Source organism: Ranitomeya imitator, chromosome 5, assembly GCF_032444005.1.
Source record: "Ranitomeya imitator isolate aRanImi1 chromosome 5, aRanImi1.pri, whole genome shotgun sequence".
In the NCBI taxonomy this organism is placed as follows: Eukaryota; Metazoa; Chordata; class Amphibia; order Anura; family Dendrobatidae; genus Ranitomeya; species Ranitomeya imitator.
The window spans coordinates 607,781,565-607,801,876 of NC_091286.1; the positions used below are offsets into that span (position 1 = coordinate 607,781,565).

At 39.8% G+C, this 20,312-nt stretch overlaps 1 protein-coding gene across 33 annotated transcripts in view; it reads right to left on the reverse strand.

Annotated features, from left to right (window-relative positions):
- Positions 1–20,312, reverse strand: part of MYT1L (myelin transcription factor 1 like) — a 770,605-nt gene that overhangs the window by 207,964 nt on the left and 542,329 nt on the right. For all 33 annotated transcript variants that reach the window (XM_069728021.1, XM_069728020.1, XM_069728031.1 and 30 more), the window contains one exon: positions 5,057–5,385. In XM_069728021.1, coding sequence (XP_069584122.1) covers positions 5,057–5,385 — 329 coding nt within the window. The remainder of the gene's footprint in view (positions 1–5,056; positions 5,386–20,312) is intronic.

Genomic DNA, 20,312 nt, shown 5'->3' on the forward strand with positions numbered 1-20,312 from the left:
TCCTCTACTTTTTACATAACTCTGTGCTCGTCCTTCTATACCTATCCTCTACCTTTTACATAACTCTGTGCTCGTCCTTCTATACCTGTCCTCTACCTTTTATATGACTCTTTGCTCGTCCGTCTAAAACTATCCTCTTCTTTTTACATTTCTCTGTGCTCGTCCTTCTAAACCTATCCTGCAGATTTTACATTACTCTTTACTATCCTTCTATACCTATCCTCTAACCTTTACATTACTCTCTGCTTGTCCCTCAAGAATTTTACTCTTATTTTGAAAAAGTTGATTAAGTTCTCATTTTCTCTCACATTCCTTGGTATCACAGATTTGGACCTCTTGGAGATCTCTCTGTGATGCTCCAACCATCTGTTGGTCTCCCACAAGGTTGTGTCCCGGGGCCACAACAGTTTTCCATTTAGTCCCACAGTTCCACTTTTACACTGCTGTCTTAGTCTTTCCTTTTTGTATTTTTTTTCTCAATTAACTAATTCCAATATGGCTGCTTCTTCAGTTCTAATTTTTTTTATCCACATTTTCCTGAAATTTTGTATTTGATAGAAATAAAAAGAAAAAAAAAAGTCACATTTAACGATATCATTTTTAACCTGTCATAATGCCTTTTAATTATTACTTGAGCAGTCATAAAGTCATGAATCTGTGTCTATAAGGGATTATGACAAATCTGGTGCCAGCATGGCACTCAACTCAAGGAAACCACCTGCCACTAACTTGAGGGCTCTCGTCTCAAACCCTGACACTTCATGCAAATCTAAAAAACAAAACTCCTGAGCTGAAGCACTAAGACATTTATTTCCCTTCACTTAAACAGACCTGAATGACGGGCTGTCAGGATCTTCTCAATGTTGATACCTGTTATTTTAAATATTACTGCTCTGTATCATTTTTATGTTTCCTTAGACACTTAAGTAGATAAACACAGTGTGTTTCTGGATAAGGCTGTTTTAAGGGGCTGCTACTGACTTTGAAGCAAAACTAAACTTTTATTTGACAATTTTTGTCCGGAATGGAAAGTTACTAAACTTTACTATTTCCCTCCATTCCTGTAAAGAATTGCATGTAAGTAGCATTTGCCGTCGACACATAATCTGGGACGTTCTGAGATGTTGTGCCTGTTCCAAATTAAATTATAAAATGCAAATATGTGCACGGTAGAGCCACGCTGATACATTGAGCATCAAAGCAGATCTCTCTTTATTACATCATCAGTCACTCATCTATATAGACATTTCTTGGACAGTGATTGTAGCAATATAATTGGCTCAGCTTACCTTTAAATATGTGCTGGCATTAGCATATATACATCTCATTGGCTAAAGGTAATACTGTCTACAGCCAGCTGAAGAGTTTAGGTGCATCTTTCACTTTGGTATTTCTGTCTTACTCTTTAGACAAAAGCATTCCTACAACTCCTTATCTGAAAACACGCACACAGACCCCATCTCGGAAAGCCGGAGATGCATATAGAATATCCAGAATGGAGTCAGGATAGATAAATAAATCCTGATCTCACACATTCAAATTCCTACTTTTCAACGGTCTATTTGTCAACCTTTTCCTGCACTGATAACAGAAAATAATAATTTGGAGTACAGATGATGGCAGTGAAAGGGTCAGAACCTGTGTCGTACTAACTCTAGGAGCAACCTACTTCAGGAAACTGTTCTGTTAGTGACTACACTTTGATTTATTTCCATTCCCGTAAAAAAATATGCATGTAAGTGGCTGTGACCCCTTCCTTTTCCCAGAATATCTGTCAGCCTTTAGCTGCATTGTTATCAGAATGTGCCCAGTTGGAGCACAGATGATGGCAGTGCAAGGACCAGCACCTGATTCTCCTCTGACTGTTCTGCTTTGGCCACATTCACATGTTCAGTATTTGGTCAGTATTTTACCTCAGTATTTGTAATCAAAATCCAGGAGTGGGTGATAAATGCAGAATTGGTGAGGTGTTTCTATTATACGTTCCCTCTGATTGTTCCACTCCTGGTTTTGGCTTACAAATACTGAGGTAAAATACTGAACAAATACTGACTATGTGAACATGAACTTATCATAACAATCTCTAGCAGCAGCTTGTCCCTAGATTTAGTGAGATACACAGGCTGACCCACCACTGCCATCATCTGTACTCCAAGTGAGTAAATTCTGATATCAATGCAGCTAAACAGACTGGAGAGAATCAGGAGTTTGTAAGTCACTTACATGCATTATTTTTACAGGAATAAGAGATAAATCCCCTAATAAAGTGATTTGCAAAGAGTCATAACTTTCCGCGCTGGACATAGTTATTAAAACAAAAAAAATGAAATTTAATTACCGTACTATTTAATTAGCGCTGACCAACTTGAAAACAATAAGGAAAGTGTAATCTGTGTGGGGGGGCACTCTGAATGCATTATGGATGGAGGCATTTTAGCTGTAACCATGGAGGAACAGCCTTATAAATATACAGATATTAGTGATGAGTGATGAGCGAATAATATACAATTATTAGGTTCTGTACAATTACAATTACAATTATTAGGTTCTGTAGAAGGACGTAGATCTGGGGATTTATTATGATGGAATATAGGCTGAACTGGATGGACAAATGTCTTTTTTCGGCCTTACTAACTATGTTACTATGTTACCATGTTACTCGTTGCTCGGGTTTTCCCGATCACGCTCGGGTGTTCTCCGAGTATTTATGACTTCTCGGAGATTTAGTTTTCATCACCTCAGCAGCATGATTTGCGGCTACTACTGTAGACAGCTTGAACACATGTCGGGATTCCCTAGCAACCAGGCAACACCCACATGTACTCAGGCTGGCTAGTAGCTGTAAGTAGTGATGAGCGAGTGTACTCGTTGCTCGGGTTTTCCCGAGCGCGCTCGGGTGGTCTCCGAGTATTTGTTAGTGTTCGGAGATTTAGTTTTCATCATGGCAGCTGAATGATTTACAGCTATTAGCCAGACTAAGTACATGTGGGGGTTGCCTGAATGCTAGGGAATCCCCACATGTAATCAACTTGTCTAGTAGCTGTAAATCATTCAGCTGCGGTGATGAAAACTAAATTTCCAAACACTAACAAATACTCGGAGATGACCCGAACCTGCTCTGGAAAACCCGAGCAATGAGTACACTCGCTCATTACTAACAGATATCAGTGACATCTTTTGTTGTAAATGGTGGCTGTAATTTATATAAATGTAGGCTTATATGATGGCCAAAACAATGGTCAATAATATTGTAATGTTCTACATTTATCTAATGTTTCTCCCTTCTGTCTAAACTTCCGTCCACTTCCTGTTTTCAAGGGTAAGTTATCGCTAAGAGCAGAGACCCCGGGACAGGTTGCAGGAAGTGCAGGCGGCCAGGTTTCTTGTCTGTCTTCTTTCTAGTCTGCGCAGATAGGCAAGCTATTAAACAATAGCAAATCATTCTGGGAAGTGATGAAAGGGATATTCTAGCATACATAGTGCTGGAAGAGTACTTATGAAGAGGAACCATCCACAAGTTATAAAACATGGAAATTAGGACTGTTCCCACACATATTAGACTGGTATGTGCTCCGAAAACATTTTGAAATGGCAATGGATGATGAAGGCAGCAAGACCATGTTTTATACAGGTTTTATATGAAAAGGACAGGTACTCTTTAAGCCTGCTAAAAGCTCAACTGAGGACATGGAATCTGAATACCTCTTACTTTCCTCACAGCTATTATGGCAGATACTATAACTACAGGAAGCTTCTTAATGTCCAGTCACTGCATGAAATCAAAAGTCAATGTGCTTTCCTGACAGAGACCAGGAATATTGTGTGCTGACCACAGCTCAATACCACCGCATGGTGCAGGATGACAAGTGACTTGTGTATCCAAAGACAGCGGACATGGCTTTATTGCTAATATACAATGTTTCACTGAAGTGTAAGGCTTATATGTCCGTCCTTGATTCATTTGATATTTTAACCCTAAATGGGCCAAATTTATTCTCCCCCATAAGTTCTCCTTAAGAGTAGTAGAAAAGCAACTAAGTTACACGTTTTTATGCAAAGGAAATGTGCACCAAATGTAGTAACTTTCATACCTCACTATTCTAGTGCACAATCCATGATAAATTACTTCAATGTCTATGTAGGAAATTTCAGTTCTATGCCATAAAAGAAGAATATCTGCTATCATAATTTATATAAAATAATAAATCCACATAGAAAAATTTACCTAAAATTCATATAAAAATGTGAACATCTGGAAACAGCAGGTAGATTTTATTATTGAAATTTATCTAAAAGATCCTTTGGTCTACTATAATGTATATATCCCAATAATGGCTTCTCTTAACATTTATTAGGACCGACCAATACCATGAGGCCTACTATTCGACATAGACATGGCCTAAAAAGAATCTGTCAAAAGCAGCCAGTATTTGCCCTTATTTTTTTCTCGCTCCTCCCCTGAGTATTCTGTTTTGTTGTTTTTACTTTCTACCCATGTGGCTCCAAAGATATCGGCCTTTTTATGAAGTGCTAATTTTTATGGCCTTCAGTGAGGGGGCGTGGCTCACTGGGTAATAATGCGGAGCAGTCTAAGGACATGCCCCAGAGGATCCTGTATGCATCGTCCCTTTGTAAAAACCACAAAAATTTGCACTAAATAAAAATATCCATAACTGTGGAAGCATTTAGCAGATTAAAAAAAAAAAACCTGAATACCCAGAGTAGTAGCAGAAATAAAATAAAAGCATACAGCCATTTTTAACTTAGCATCAGGTCCTCTTTAAAGTTATAGCTTTAAATAGCTGGTTTTCCAGTAGCCATTGCTATAAAAATAAACATGAGCGTACTAGAGTCATATTCATTTTAAGCCTTTTATAAGATTATACTAATGTAGCAAAACTATGATGAGTAGAAAAATACAATATGTAGATAACTGTAGATATGGTGTCCCTTACGTCACTATTTTGACTATTAGAAGAATGGTTGGTTGATTGGTTGGATTTTAGTGAAGTCCCCAAAAGACAAGAAAATAGCACCTCAAAGACCAAATTATTACCTTGTTCATCATCATAATCGTCGTCGTCGTACTCCTCATCGTCATCCTCTTCTATTTCTTCTCCTTCCTCTTCCTCCTCATCTTCTTCTATTTCATCGTCATCATCCCTATCTAACTCCTCATCTTCTTCATCCTCCTGGTCTTCGTTATCATCGGAATATTCTTCTTCCTCTTCCTTCTCATCCATTTCCTCGGTGCCGTCTGTTTCATAGCACTCGTCTACCGAGGAGTTGTCAGTTTTTGAGGAGTAAGGTTTTCTTTTTGGTGAAGGTTCTAAAGGCTTGTTTTCTTGGGTTTTCCTTTTCTTGGCCAAAGGACAGCCGTAAACACTACAATACAGATCAGATTGTAATAATTAGTAGGTGCCTGCTACATTTCACTAATCTACTCTAGCATTGTCTGTACACCTTCTTAATCTTATTCTGTGTATCACAGTTTATTTTATTCTATAATACATTTATTTCAAATTTTTGAGCTGCAAAATGTAATTTACAAACATTTCAGGAATAAAATACACATTACACACATGACTTATACAAAACTCAGTTTTGGATATTTTTGCCTAGGGCACACTAGAAATGCAGAGATTCACCCACACATATTTGTCAGAGTTAGTTACTTCTGGTCCAACATGTTTGACATGGATCCTTCATCCCGTGTCTGGGTCACGCAGTTACTGTATTTGTCTAGTCCTGGTTTACATTTTTCCTTCCATTTCTGAGCTGTATTATATTTACTATGCAACAAACATTGTGTTAATGTAGTATTTCTGCTGTCCAAAATCACCTAGATATCTCCAGTCTCTGCAGACGTGTAGCATAAAACTCATGAAGCTTATAAGCATGCATATAAACATGCACACTAAAAACATACACACATTAAACACATTAATAGTCCATACACACACACAGAAAAACAAAAATAAATTTGCCCTCTTGGTCTTTGAAGAGCACCATATTTTTGTGTCTTGTTGTTTTAGGGTAGACAGTAACATAAAGGATGCCATATTTGCAAATGTTGGCAAACTATGGTTGTGCTCAAACTCCAGCAGAATTTTTGCTTTCTTGGCCTGTCGTCAAGAAAGCAACGAATAGAACTAAGCAACTTGCTGTTGCTTGGTTCTATTCCTCCTATTCTGTAGATGTCATTTTTGCTTTTCTTGCTCAGACGTAGAATCTTGCATTTTTCTCTGTTAAACACGATTCTATTTGTGTCAACTTCTGTACATGTTATCAGCCTAAAATCACCAGGGTATGTGAACTTTTGATCAGGGTCCCTTGGATGTTTTGTGTTGTCATTATGATTTAAAAAGAGGAAACACAGTGGTTTGACAATAAATGTATTCACCCAACCACTAACCATGAGTGGAGAAAAAGTTTTGGTGCTATCATTCATCTTCTCTGAAAAAAGGCCAAGAAAGCAAAAATTCTGCCGTGGTATGTAAACTTTTGACCACAACTGTATATATTTGACTGTGCAAAAATATAAGCAAGAATATGTTCCCTTTTGCTTCAAGCATACCTACAATTTTGCTCTCCTGTGCGATCAAACCTTCTGAACTCAACAACCTCATACTACATACGTCTAAGAGGCTACTGAGTTTCAGTACCATGAATCTAGGACATGTGAAAAATTGATAATTCCACGTTGATAATTCCAACCAGGAAAGACTCCAAAACTGGTGGTTTTGCTTAAGCCCAGTTCCCATTTCAGCTAAAGATGTCCCTAAATTGTTTCTGAATTTTTTTTTTTATATCCAAACCAAATTTAGACAAATACAGCTTAAGACTCTGAAATATCACACCACACCAGACACATAAATCGTATGGAAGCACCCACCTTCAAGTAATAAAAAATAATGGACCCATCAAGGTTAAGTTTTCAGGTGATTAATGAGGAGCACATACAGTGCCTTGCGAAAGTATTCGGCCCCCTGGAACTTTTCAACCTTTTCCTACATATCATGCTTCAAACATAAAGATACCAAATGTAAATTTTTGGTGAAGAATCAACAACAAGTGGAACACAATTGTGAAGTTAAATGAAATTTATTGGTTATTTAAAATTTTTGTGGAAATTCAAAAACTGAAAAGTGGGGCGTACAATATTATTCGGCCCCTTTAGCTTAATACTTTTTTGCTCCACATTTTGCTGCGATTACAGCTGCAAGTCCCCTGGGGAATGTCTCTATCAGTTTTGTACATTGAGAGAATGAAATTCTTGCCAATTCTTCCTTGGCAAACAGCTCGAGCTCAGTGAGGTTTGATGGACATCGTTTGTGAACAGCAGTTTTCAGCTCTTTCCACAGATTCTCGATTGAATTGAGGGCTGGACTTTGACTTTGCCATTCTAACACCTGGATACATTTATTTGTGAACCATTCCATTGTAAATTTTGCTTTATGTTTGGGATCATTGTCTTGTTGGAAGACAAATCTCCGTCCCAGTTTTAGGTCTTTTGCAGACTCCAACAGGTTTTTTTCAAGAATGGTCCTGTATTTGGCTTCATCCATCTTCTCATCAATTTTAACCATCTTCCCTGTCCCTGCTGAAGAAAAGCAGGCCCAAACCATGATGCTGCCACCACCATGTTTGACAGTGAGGATGGTGTGTATCGGGTAATGAGCTTTGTTGCCTTTACGCCAAACATATCATTTGACATTGTTGCCAAAAAGTTTGATTTTGGTTTCATCTGACCAGAGCACCTTCTTCCACATGTTTGGCGTGTCTACCAGGTGGTGTGTTGCAAACTTTAAACGATACTTTTTATGGATATCTTTGAGAAATGGCTTTCTTCTTGTCACTCTTCCATAAAGACCAGATTTGTGCAGTGTACGACTGATTGTTGTCCTATGGGCAGACTGTCCCACCTCAGCTGTAGATCTCTGCAGTTCATCCAAAGTGATCATGGGCCTATTGGCTCCATCTCTGATCAGTCTTCTCCTTGTTTGAGATGAAAGTTTAGAGGGACGGCCGGGTCTTGGTAGATTTGCAGTGGTATGATAATCCTTCTATTTCAATATAATCACTTGCACAGTGCTCCTTGGGATGTTTAAAGTTTTGGAAATAATTTTGTATCCAAATCCGGCTTTAAACTTCTCCACAACAGTATCACGGACCTGCCTGTTGTGTCCTTGGTCTTCATGATGCTGTCTGTGCTTCAAACAGAACCCTGAGACTATCACAGAGCAGGTGCATTTATACGGAGACTTGATTACACACAGGTGGATTATATTTATCATCATTAGGCATTTAGGACAACATTGGATCATTCAGAGATCCACAATGAACTTCTGGAGTGAGTTTGCTGCACTGAAAGTAAAGGGGCCGATTAATATTGCACACCCCACTTTTAAGTTTTTGAATTTCCACAAAAATTTAAAATAACCAATAAATTTCGTTCAACTTCACAATTGTGTTCCACTTGTTTTTGATTCTTCACCAAAAATTTACATTTGGTATCTTTGTGTTTGAAGCATGATATGTGGGAAAAGGTTGAAAAGTTCCAGGGGGCCGAATACTTCCGCAAGGCTAAGTAAGTGTACAACTTCTATTTTTTCAAGCATGATTATGTGTTTCAACTATTTTCCTTTTTGAATTATCCCCCAAAATATCAAAACATACATTTTTGCATAGAAACAATTTGCAATAAAGACAGAGACTTTCTGAAGTAAAGAGTTTTTGTTAATCTAGTAATTGTAATTTTAATGATAATTAAGAGGAACGTTAGGCTATTGTGGAATATCCTCATTGAAATCTTCAAAAACAATATCATAGCATTATCCATCCATCACTAAACTATAAAGCTGGCACAATGCAGTCGGGCGGCTAACGTTCTCCCACCATTCGCCAAACCCCAATTCGTCCATCAGACGCCACATAGAGAATTGTGATATATCACTTTACAGAACACGTTTCCCCTGCTCCTGCATCCAGCGGTGGTGCTTTTACACCACGCCACAATGGATACTTGATTTAGCAGCTGCTCAGTCATGGAAATGCATGCCAAGAAACTCCCGATGCCTAACGGTTTGGTGCAAATGTTAATGGCAGAGGAGGTTTGGACTCTGTGGGGGCTATGTGTGAGACAGTTAAGTTTTTCCACACCAAACTCACCTAACCAAGCCTTAATCCAACCTCTGAAAAAGAACCCCATAGCACTATCACTTCACCAAACCTTACAGTTAGCAGTTCTTCGGTCATCTACCAAACCCACACACGTTCATCAAATTACCAGATAGAGAAAAGTGATTTGTACCTCTACAGAACAAGTTTCCATGTCTCAAAAATCAAGTAACAGCGTGATTTACAACATTCCATCTTATTCTTGGCATTACACTTGGTGATGTAAGGCTTGCTTGCTACTTTCAACCACAGAATTTTATGCTATCATGATGAGGCTTGGACTCTGTAGATAAGTAGTTACCAGAGCATTGGTGACTTTTCTGCCCTGTGCTCCTCAGCACATGATGGTCCCACCCTGTAACTTTACGTGGTCTCCACTTTCTTGCTGTGTTGCTAAGATTCCTAAATACTTCCACTTATCAGTAAAACCACTCGCAGGTGAGTGTGGAATATTTAGGTGGAAAGAAATGTCATAAACTGACGTGTTACAATGGTGACATCCTATTAAAGGACCATGCTCGAATTTAGTGAGCTCATTAGGACAACTTATTTGTTCAGAAACGTTAGTAATGGCAGGCAGCATGGTGAATGGCTGCATTTTATTCATCTGTGGCAACTGGAACTGAATGAATGAGGCTTAATTCAGTGATTAGAGATGTGAGCAACACATTTCAGTGACTAGAACTGAGTTGCAATAACACCTGTGAGCTGGTGTGGTGCAGTTTATAGATGCACGAAAATGGCTACCTGATATCCGTAGAAATTAACTAATATTTTTACCACTTAGTGACAGAGCCAATTTGGTATTAATGACCAAGTCAATTTTTACAATTTTGACCACTGTCACTTTATGAAGTTATAACTCTGAAACTCTGAAGTGACATACTGTACTTCATGTTAGTGGTAAAGCTTATTCGATATGACTTGCGTTTATTTATTAAAAACACAAAAAATTGGCAAAAATTTGAAAAATTTAGCAATTTTCAAACTTTTAATTTTTGTGCCCTTAAATCAGACAGTCATATCGCTCAAAATAGTTCATAAATAACATTTCCCACATGTCTACTTTACATCAGCACAATTTTGGAAACATAATTTTTTTTAATTAGGATGTTAGAAGGGTTAAACGTTGACCAGCGAATTCTCATTTTTCCAACAAAATTTACAAAACCATTTTTTAGGGACCATCTCACATTTGAAGTGGGGTCAATATGACAGAAAAAGTGAAAGCATTATAAAAACTCTCCCCCTCAAGGTGCTCAAAACCACAATCAAGAAGTTTATTAACCCTTCAGGTGCTTCTCGAGAACTAAAGCAACGTGGAAGGAAAAAAATGGATTTTTTACTTTTTTCACAAAAAAATTACTTTAGACCCAAACTTTTTTTTATTTTCACAAAGGTAAAAAGAGAAAATGAACCACAAAATTTGTTGTGCTATTTCTCCTGAGTACACCAATACCCCATACCCCATATGTGGAGGAAAGCCACTGTTTGGCACATGGCGTGGCTCAGAAGGGAGGGAGCATCATTTGACTTTTTGAACGCAAAATTGGCTGGAATCAATGGTGGGCGCCATGTTATGTTTGGAGACCCACTGATCTACCTAAACAATGAAAATCCCCAATTCTAACTCCAACCCTAACACAGCCCTAACCACAACCCTAACCCCAACACACTCTAACCCTAACACCACAACCCTAACCCCAGCACAACCCTAACCCCAACACAACCCTAACCCCAACCCTAGCCCCAACCCTAACCCTAGCCATAACCATTGTTCTAACCCAACCCTAACCCTAGCCCAACCCTAGCCCAACCCTAACCCTAGGTCTAACTCTAACCCTAACCAAGTCCCAATCATAAACCTAGCTCTAACTGTAACCCCAACCCTTACCTTAGCCCCAAACCTAACCCTAATAAAAAAATGGAAAAAAATACATATTTTTTAATTTAATTACCGGTATTTTTACCTAAGTGGGTGATAAGGGGGAGTTTGATTTACTATTTTTTTTAATTTTTATCACTGTGATAGGCTATATCACAGTGATCAAAATGAACCAATAGGAGAAATGTCCTATTGTTGCCGGGTGCCGGCTGGCAGATCTAGGAAGGCGCACTGTGCATGTGTCCGTCATTTTCTTCCCAAAAAATACCAAGGGCCGGGGGAAAGAGCCTGAGGGATCAGGGACACCGGATGCACCGGGAGGGGGTCTTTGGGGACCCCAGTTCTCTCTCCTCTGGTATGCTAGATCCTTTCAGAGGAGAGAGAAATAAATGGGAAATCAGATTTATTTTTTTTGTTGGTCGCTATTATTCGGTGAATAACAGCGATCGCAACACTGTGGGCGGTAAAAACCGATCCAAATTATGTTCTCTGGGGTAGCTGAGATGCCAGAGATTTTATGATGCTAGGGGTGCTATCCACTTATTTCTCAGCACCGCTAAACAGTACTCTTAACTGGCGCCGCTAAAAGGCTTATTGGTGGTTGTTAAGGGGTTAATAATCAAGCCAGTTTATTGCTATAGAAGTTTGCGAATTAGGGTAAAGTCATATTTGCATGTAGCTGAAAATGGGCCCCTGTAGTTGATGTTACCGGTGGGCCCTTGGTGCCCCAGTCTGTTACCGTATACACTGTATATGTACAATACTGTATTATATTTGTATGTATTCTGATTTCTTTTTCTCATTTTTCCTTACCTATTGGTATCGTATTTTGCAATTATATTAATATACATTTTAAATGATATATTTAGAGTATATTTCTGAAAGCAACACATCCCCTTTCTTTACTTGTATTCTATAGATGCAACATAAAGACATTTCCTATAGAATAACAGCTCATACATGACAGCAAAACTAACAGAAGGAAAAAAAAAGAATAAAGGAAGCACCGTCACAATTGCAGCCTTCATTCTCCCTCTGATTACATCATTCCGAGCCTTATATATATAAAAAAAACCACCAGGTTATTTACTTTGATGGGTTTCATATCTCATTGATTTTATCAAAGGCTGAAAAATCTTCTCCACTTTTCCTATGCAACTGTGTACCCCTGTGAGATGCTAAAATAGGAAGCAGAGACTTTCCTTCCTTGTTGTCTCATCTTCCTCCCTCAATAACCCTGACATGAAACATAAATGCTCGGCATCTGCGGCGGTGGATTTCATGTGCTCTATAAGAGACGAGGCTTTAAAAATGTATAGCATAGACTCGGCAAAGTTCACCCAAGGACAGGCCGCTCGGTGCAACCTCCCCAGCTCTGCCGTCTCCGGAGCGAGCGAACACAACATCTCACTGCCTGCTGATTAACCATCTTCTTGCCCCAAATAACATTCCCAGTCAAAGACTAATCAACTACCGGCTAACGCAATTCATCGGGATAATTAATGACGCCGGTAGAGGACATAGTGCAAGCGAGACATCTGCAGTAGGATATGAAGTATACAGGTATCCGTATACCCAGGATGGAAAATAATCTCATGACTGGATAATGCATTTTTATCATTAAGTGATATCCACAAATATCTGACTTAAAATAATTATCAAAATACTACAACGCAGGCAAAGATGATTCCGGATGTAATGAACCTTGAAAATGCTTACCGTCGGAGGGAGCGCAGCGCTCTATCTCCTCATCCATTAGCCTCTTTAGACTGTCAATGTGCTTCCCGTTTTTTTTTTCTAAATATTATTTTTATATACCCTCCTCCCTTTACAGATTTCATGCTCTCTTGCCATGGAATGAAATCGTAGGAATTCATCTTCGAAAATACATAGTTGCAATGTTCCTCACGTATAGATGAGGGAATACCACTTAGCTCACCCCAGGGTAGTAAATACATGATGCTAATCACTCCGGTATCCAATGTGCGAAATGAATTTACTTATGGGTTGTTGTTTTTTTTTCTATGCATAAAGAATTTTTAATGATCATTGGTATCTTAAACGGATTCTTAAGATTCAGCTAAAACTGCATTAATACATACTTATGGGACAAAGTGGGCGAATTCATCCTACTGATCTGACAGCAGCTAAGGGCTCTCCATCTGATTGCCAGAGGCCAGTTTTTATTGGTTCCGCATTAGAAATTGATCTCTTGGTTAATTATATATGTGACTAGATGGAGGCCCGATGCTATCGCATCGAGAGGGCGGTAATGTCACAATGGGGGCAGGCTTTGCAGCGTTGAGCATCTCTCCCCCCATGTGCTCATCCACCTATCCACTCTCTCTTTCCCCATGTGCTGACATCTCCTGTCTGTGCTATCTTCTTTGACCTGTCTACCCCATGTGCTATATGCATTTTTGTCCCAGCGATGCTGTTGCTCTTCAAGAGTCTAATTTGTCCTTTATTGTCTTCGATGTTGTGCCTTTGCTGCTTTCCTTTCATTGTCATTGGCGTACTTTTTAGGAAGAGACATGTTGACGTTGATATTTGCTTTTTGAAGGGGTTTTCCCACGAATGAAAGTTCATTTTAAAAATTATCTGAGTCTGACCGTGTACCAAACATACCATAGCTCCTGGGCAGGGGAGGAAGCAAAAGATAATACTGACATTACAGCAGGAGATCGCTGAGGATACATCTTGTGAGGTAAAATATTGTTTAAAAACAGTCAGTGAAATTGTTTACCTCACAAAATGAATCCTTTGTGATCCCCTGCTGTAATGCCAGGATTGTCTTTTGTTTCCTCCCCTGCTCAGTACATGGTCAGACACAGACAATTTTTAAAATTTCCAGAGATATGGGCCTTGTTAGTGCAAGCTTTTAAGGTCTTTATCAAGGGGGAGTGACTCACAGAGTAATAATACAGAGCAGATTCAAGACGCTCCCCTAGTAACTCATGTGGGCCACGCCTCCTTGTAAAGGACATAAAAATGTACACTAAATAAGAAGGCCCTTATCTCAGGAACAATAAAAACAAACAAAAAACAAAACCAGAATAATCAGGGGAGAAGCGGGAATAAAATACAAGAAGAAACTTTTGAGCTGATATCAGGCCCTTTTTAAGGGAACCTATTCTATTACTACCAAGAAATTAGCATATGTAAAAGCTTACCCTCAAATGGACTACCCCTTTAATGTATTTTCTACATAATTTAGGACCATGCATACTCCTTTGTAGTATTTATTGATGCTTTTTTGCAAATAGGAATAAATCTGGAATTCCGTGGGGGAGTGCGTGGTGGAGAAGCTGAAATTTGCCAGAAATTTCGTGAGTTTTAATGTGGTCCATCAGATTGTACAACTTCCACCAAGGATACAGCAGAGAGAAGATTTATGTATCCTTTTCACTTTACACACTTTCAGCTTTTGATAGTTGTCCAAGACTAAGACATTGATGACCCATCCTGAGGATAGTTAATCAGTAACAGATCAGTAGTTGATCCACACCCGACACCCCACCAATGAGGTGTTACCAGGTCCTGCAACCACTGGAAGAACACAGTGTATGTGGTTGGACCAGCACAGCTCCATACGCCACGTAGTGGCTGGTCTCATGTACTGCGGCTTAGCTCCCATTACACTGAACAGTGGCCGAGCTGCAGTATCCAAAAAAAGTCACTACACAAGGTACTGAGCTGTGGTGTTTTGTATCTATACAGTGTAGTTTCCTGGTAGCTGAGCGAGCATCGGTGGGGATGCCCAGTGTCGGACCACCACTGACCTCTATTACGGATAGATTAGTAGGAGAGAGGAGTGCGGAGGATCCCGGGCACTGACAATGGATAATCCAGGCGGTAAGTATAAAAAACTTCCAATTTATTGCAACATGTTTTGAAGTAGAGAGATTACTCCTTCCTTAGGCCTGAGGAAGGAGTAGGTTCTATTCCGAAAAGAGTTGCAATAAATTGAATGTTTCTTATACTTACTGCCTGGATTATCCATTGCCAGTGGCAGCATCTGGGATCCCCCGCACTCCTCTCTCCTTTACTTGCTATGTCCTCTGTCCATCTGCTGGGAATACGGCCATGATTGGATTATACATTACCCTTCACATAGTTGTCAGTGCACAACCTGATCAGCGACCAACCCTCCAACTCACCCTCACCAATTTTCACCCTTGCCCATGGTGTCACCCATGGAGCGCCTGCTGTTTCTTATCCCCCCAGATTAGCATGTTATTACCTGAATACCCCTTTAAAATTGATATCACTGCACATTGGCTTTTACTGTCACTTTTAATTGTAGCATTCTTAATATTGCTTATATTCCACTGGTAAGGGATATGTTATAGCAAACACCTAAACTTCTATTGATGTCTACAGGAGAGTATTGTGGGCATGCTCAGTGACATGTGCAGGAGTTCCTGTGCGGGGAGGGTGGAGCTGAGCTGATTTTCATCCATAGCTAATGGTGGGACCTGTGTTACCTGCCTCCAGCTCTATAACAAGAGATCAATAGATGATACAAAGTCGGTCCAAGGTCCGGACCACGGGATAGCGCCAATGTGTGTGGAACATTGACAGATCCTGGCTCCGGAATGGCCGTCCTCACCTAACATCTATCAGCACTATTTGTCCGGAGCTGTTTACAGGCTTTAATGCCACTACCATAAAATATTAGCGAAATCCATAAAAGCTGAAACAATTTCAGGTTAATTTGATATAAAGGCAGCCGCAGTTTACCTGCTTTTAGCGAGACGGCATTCATTTTATAGAAGGGAGGTGTTCACATACATTAACAATAACGGATAGGCAAGTAACGACAGGAAATAGGACTGATGGGAAAGCAGATTGGTGGATAATTAAGGCTTCAATCACTAAATGGAAGTATGCATTTTTCGGCTGATGCATTAACCTAGCGAGTCACCAAGGGCATTTATGCATGCAGTCAGAGAAGCAGGGAAACTGTGTATGCTTCGCATTGGAGAGTAGGGAAGCACGCATAGGGCTGAAGCTGGAAACCGCCATATTATTCATCAGACCCGGTGCAGATGCTTGATGGACCTCCCGCCGGCATCAGCAGTCTGGGCCCTGAGCACATATCTTAGAATTCAGCTGGATACAGTATAATATTTTACTCAGATTTACCACTGACATAAAGCTGTGCGGATCAGAATTAAATTATTCTAAGGCTATGAGCTCTGGAATAAAACAGTCTCCGATGCTTGAAGGGGTTTTCTCTTGGGGAAGTTAGACCAATGAGGAGCTGATCACTGTGGGTTTCGCTTCTCAAAGCGTTGGGCAGATGGACATTTCTCCTGCATTGGTCACTGCAGTATAAGGGCTCATGCACATGACCGTATTTTTAGAACATGCGCAAAATATCAGATCGCACTCAGACCAATCTTATTCTATTGTCAGATCTGAGCCGGTCCGAGGAAATGATTGCTGCCTGCCCGAATTGGATCCAGTATTTGGATCGCACTCGGCCAACGAGTCCATGGAAACTATCCGATCGCGCTCAGATGACATCTGAGTGCAGTCCAATTACCACATACTGCCAGATTGTAGAAGATGGAGACTTTTTTTTCCCTATTTTCTCCTCATCTGAGAGAATCAGAGCCCACTATGATCATACTCTGATCATAATCGGCCCGATTCTCTAAGATGGGACAATACGTGGTCGTCTGCACCTGCCCTTACAGAATGACATGCCAGATCTGACAAAATGACAACTGTTTTTTGTCACAAACTATTTTTTGTCACTAGATTTTTTTTGGCTAATATAAGCAATGGATCCACAATGTGATTCTCAAAAACCCAAAAGGGATATGGAAATTGACTGATGGGATTACACAACCCATTATAACATTTTTCATTGTATCCAATGAGCTGGAATTTTCTTTCCTAGTGTTGGCATCAAATGTATTTGCCAATAACTTTCCTATGAGTAGTGCTTATCCTTACCTACTATTTGTAGTCCTGTTGTTCCTGCAGCTTCATTACTATACAGCTACAGTATCATCAGTCACTTCATCTTCATTATATCAGCTATACTGTCTATAGGAAGCTTAAAGTGGTCATCTGAAGGTCACCTCCATCGGAAGCACTTCATTTACCCAAAGTGTCCCCCTTCTATATAACAAGTTGTCTGCTGCCTATTGTCAAGTGTAATCCATCCCTATCAGCAGAGATGACTCAAGACAGATTATAGGAATTAGGGCCTTCTCTTTGCTCTGGCTCCCCTTACTGTCAATCATAACAGAGAGGCTTTTAGTTCGGGCACTCAATTGGACATTGGCAGGGATAAGGAATGCTAGGAAGTGCAGGAAAGGCAATTCCAGCACCTTTAGTGCTGTCAGAATGCTGATGAAGAGGAACCCCCTACTGAAAAGGAGTGGGTGGCAAGCTACACAGCATGAGAACTGAGACATTTCCTGGACATATTAGATTGAATTTTGCTATGTAATCTGACAGCAGAATAAGATAAGGACAGAGACCCTGATACCAGCAATATTTCACTAATTTCACTGGGCGCAGCAGTTGTAATAGAATCACAGTTTTCTCTGCCGCAGATCTAGCGGAATGTAGTATAACTCCGCCTATACCAATGTATAAACATGCCCACTCCACTGATTGGCAGCTTTCCGTATTTTGACAAAGAACTGCTAATCAGTGGCGGGGGCATGGTTGGACCAGCAGGTACATGCCAGGTGGTCATCTAGTGATGATCTCCTGCTGATAAAACACTGATTTTATTGAAACAGAAACACAGTCTAGTAAGTGACACATAGCTGGAATCAGGGTATCAGTCCCTACATCAAGCTGCTCTCTGATCACCTTATCGAAAACATGCTAATAGATTATCTTTAATCACACATATGTGTACTAGTTAAACTAAATCAAAATATCCTTTTGTAAAAAAAATAAAAATAAACATAATGCTATCTCTGCAGTCATTGCAGAGGGCAATAGGAATCAGCCAAAGGCAGAAAATGCAAATTCCATCTTGGCACTATTCAACTGTTCCTTCTTCCATTCATCATCCTTAAAATGTATAATGCCAGTTCAATCTCTTCTTCTGCTTAGTTTCTGGCCCTCTATGCGACTAGATGGTTCTAACATAATATTTTTGGCAAATGGATGCATTTGTAAGTAGCAATCTGTAGTTGAACCAAAAGACCCATGTGCGGTACATTCGCTCATCTTAAATCACCACATTGAAAGTCCAGGATGAGGAAGAACAAGAATTAATGCGTAACTTGCTGTGCAATCTTGTGAAACCTCTGGCGCTCAAAATGTATAATCAGCAACCCGGCATCTCATTACTTGTACATTAACAGGTATTCCATTTTCTTAGAAAGGGCAGATCAAAATGTCAGACTAGTCTGAAAATACGGTTCATCAATAATGAACGAAACCTATGATATATTTCCTCCATGGTTGATGCTTAAAGAGAACATTATTTCACATGTAAACAAGCTGCTGCCCTCTTCTATATATTTATAGAGCAAAACTGGTTATACAACATGGGCAGCATGGCGGTAAAGTGGCGCCATCGTACACCACAGCCATGGAGCATTATTGTCCTGGTTAGTGGCACCATCGTACACCACAGAGTGAAGCATTTTTGTCTTGGTTAGTGGTGCCATCGTACACCACTGCCATGGAGCATTCTTGTCCTGGTTAGTGGCACCATCATACACCACAGCTATGGAGCATTCTTGTCCTGGTTAGTGGTGCCATCGTATACCACTGCCATGGAGCATTCTTGTCCTGGTTAGTGGCGCCATCGTACACCACAGAATGAAGCATTTTTGTCTTGGTTAGTGGCGCCATCGTACACCACAGAATGAAGCATTTTTGTCTTGGTTAGTGGTGCCATCGTACACCACTGCCATGGAGCATTCTTGTTCTGGTTAGTGGTGCCAATGAATAATGCATCCATGGAGCATTCTTGTCCTAGTTGGTGGGGTCATTGTTCACCACAGCCAAGGAGCATTTTGTTCTGGTTGGTGGTGCCATCGTACAACACATCCATGGAGCATTCTTGTCCTGTTTGGTGGCCCCATCATACTCCACAGTCGTGAAGCATTCTTCTCATGGTTAGTGGTGCCGTCGTACACCACAGTCAAAGAGCGTTCTTGTCCTGGTTAGTGGTGCCACTGTACACCACAGTCAGGGAGCATTCTTGTCCTGGTTAGTGGAGCCATCGTAGACCTCATCCATGGAGCATTCTTGTCCTGGTTGGTCGTGCCATCGTACATCACAGACATGGAGCATTCATGTCCTGGGTTCAAACTTAACAGCAGACGACCTGTACATTGAGTTTGTATAATTCTTATGTATGTGTGGCTTTCTGTTTCACTACTTTCCCATGATGAGTATTTGGTCAGTTTTTTGATGTTGCAGATTATCTCCAGCATTTCTATACCTATTAAGTAAATTGTGTTGCTTTTGTCTTTTTTCCAATTGTTTTTGTCACGTTTTTGATTCTTTTGTTTTTGTGCCTTTTTTGTAATCTTTTAAATTAAATTCCGTTTTTTTTTTTAATAATTCCTGAATCTTGGCTTTGATTAAATTTTATTGATATTGGATTACATGCATCTTTATTTCGGCAGCAGAAATGCACTAAAAATGTGTATGCGATTTTACCTGCGTCATTTCCCCACCTAAGGCTACATTCACTCGTTCAGTATTTGATTAGTATTTTTACTCAGTATTTGGAAGCCAAAATCAGGATAGGAACAATCAGGGTGAAAGTATTGTAGAAACACCTCACCACTTCTGTATTTAGCACCCACTCCTGTTTTTGGCTTACAAATACTGATGTAAAATACTGACCAAATACTGACCAATGTGACCTTAGGCTATATTCCCACGATGAGCTTTGGGTGCGCTTTTGATGTTTCAGAATTTCTGCCCCATTTCTTCATCCATTATGTAAATTAGGTTACTTGAGTTTTTATCGCATTTTAGATGCTGCTTTTTTGTCTCTTGTTGGTATGTCATATTTTAAATAAAGCTGCTTTGTTTTTGATACTTCCTGGTATTTGGCTTTGACAAAACTTTATCATTGTATTCATGTGCAGATTACTTGCATTTTTTATGTATTTCACTAAAACTGCCTTTGTACATTTTTTACCTGCGGACTTTCTGCATTTAATACAAGTCTATGAGGAAAATATGTAAAATTCAGCATAGCCGCAAGAAAAATTCACTATATTTCATACCATTTCTATAAATC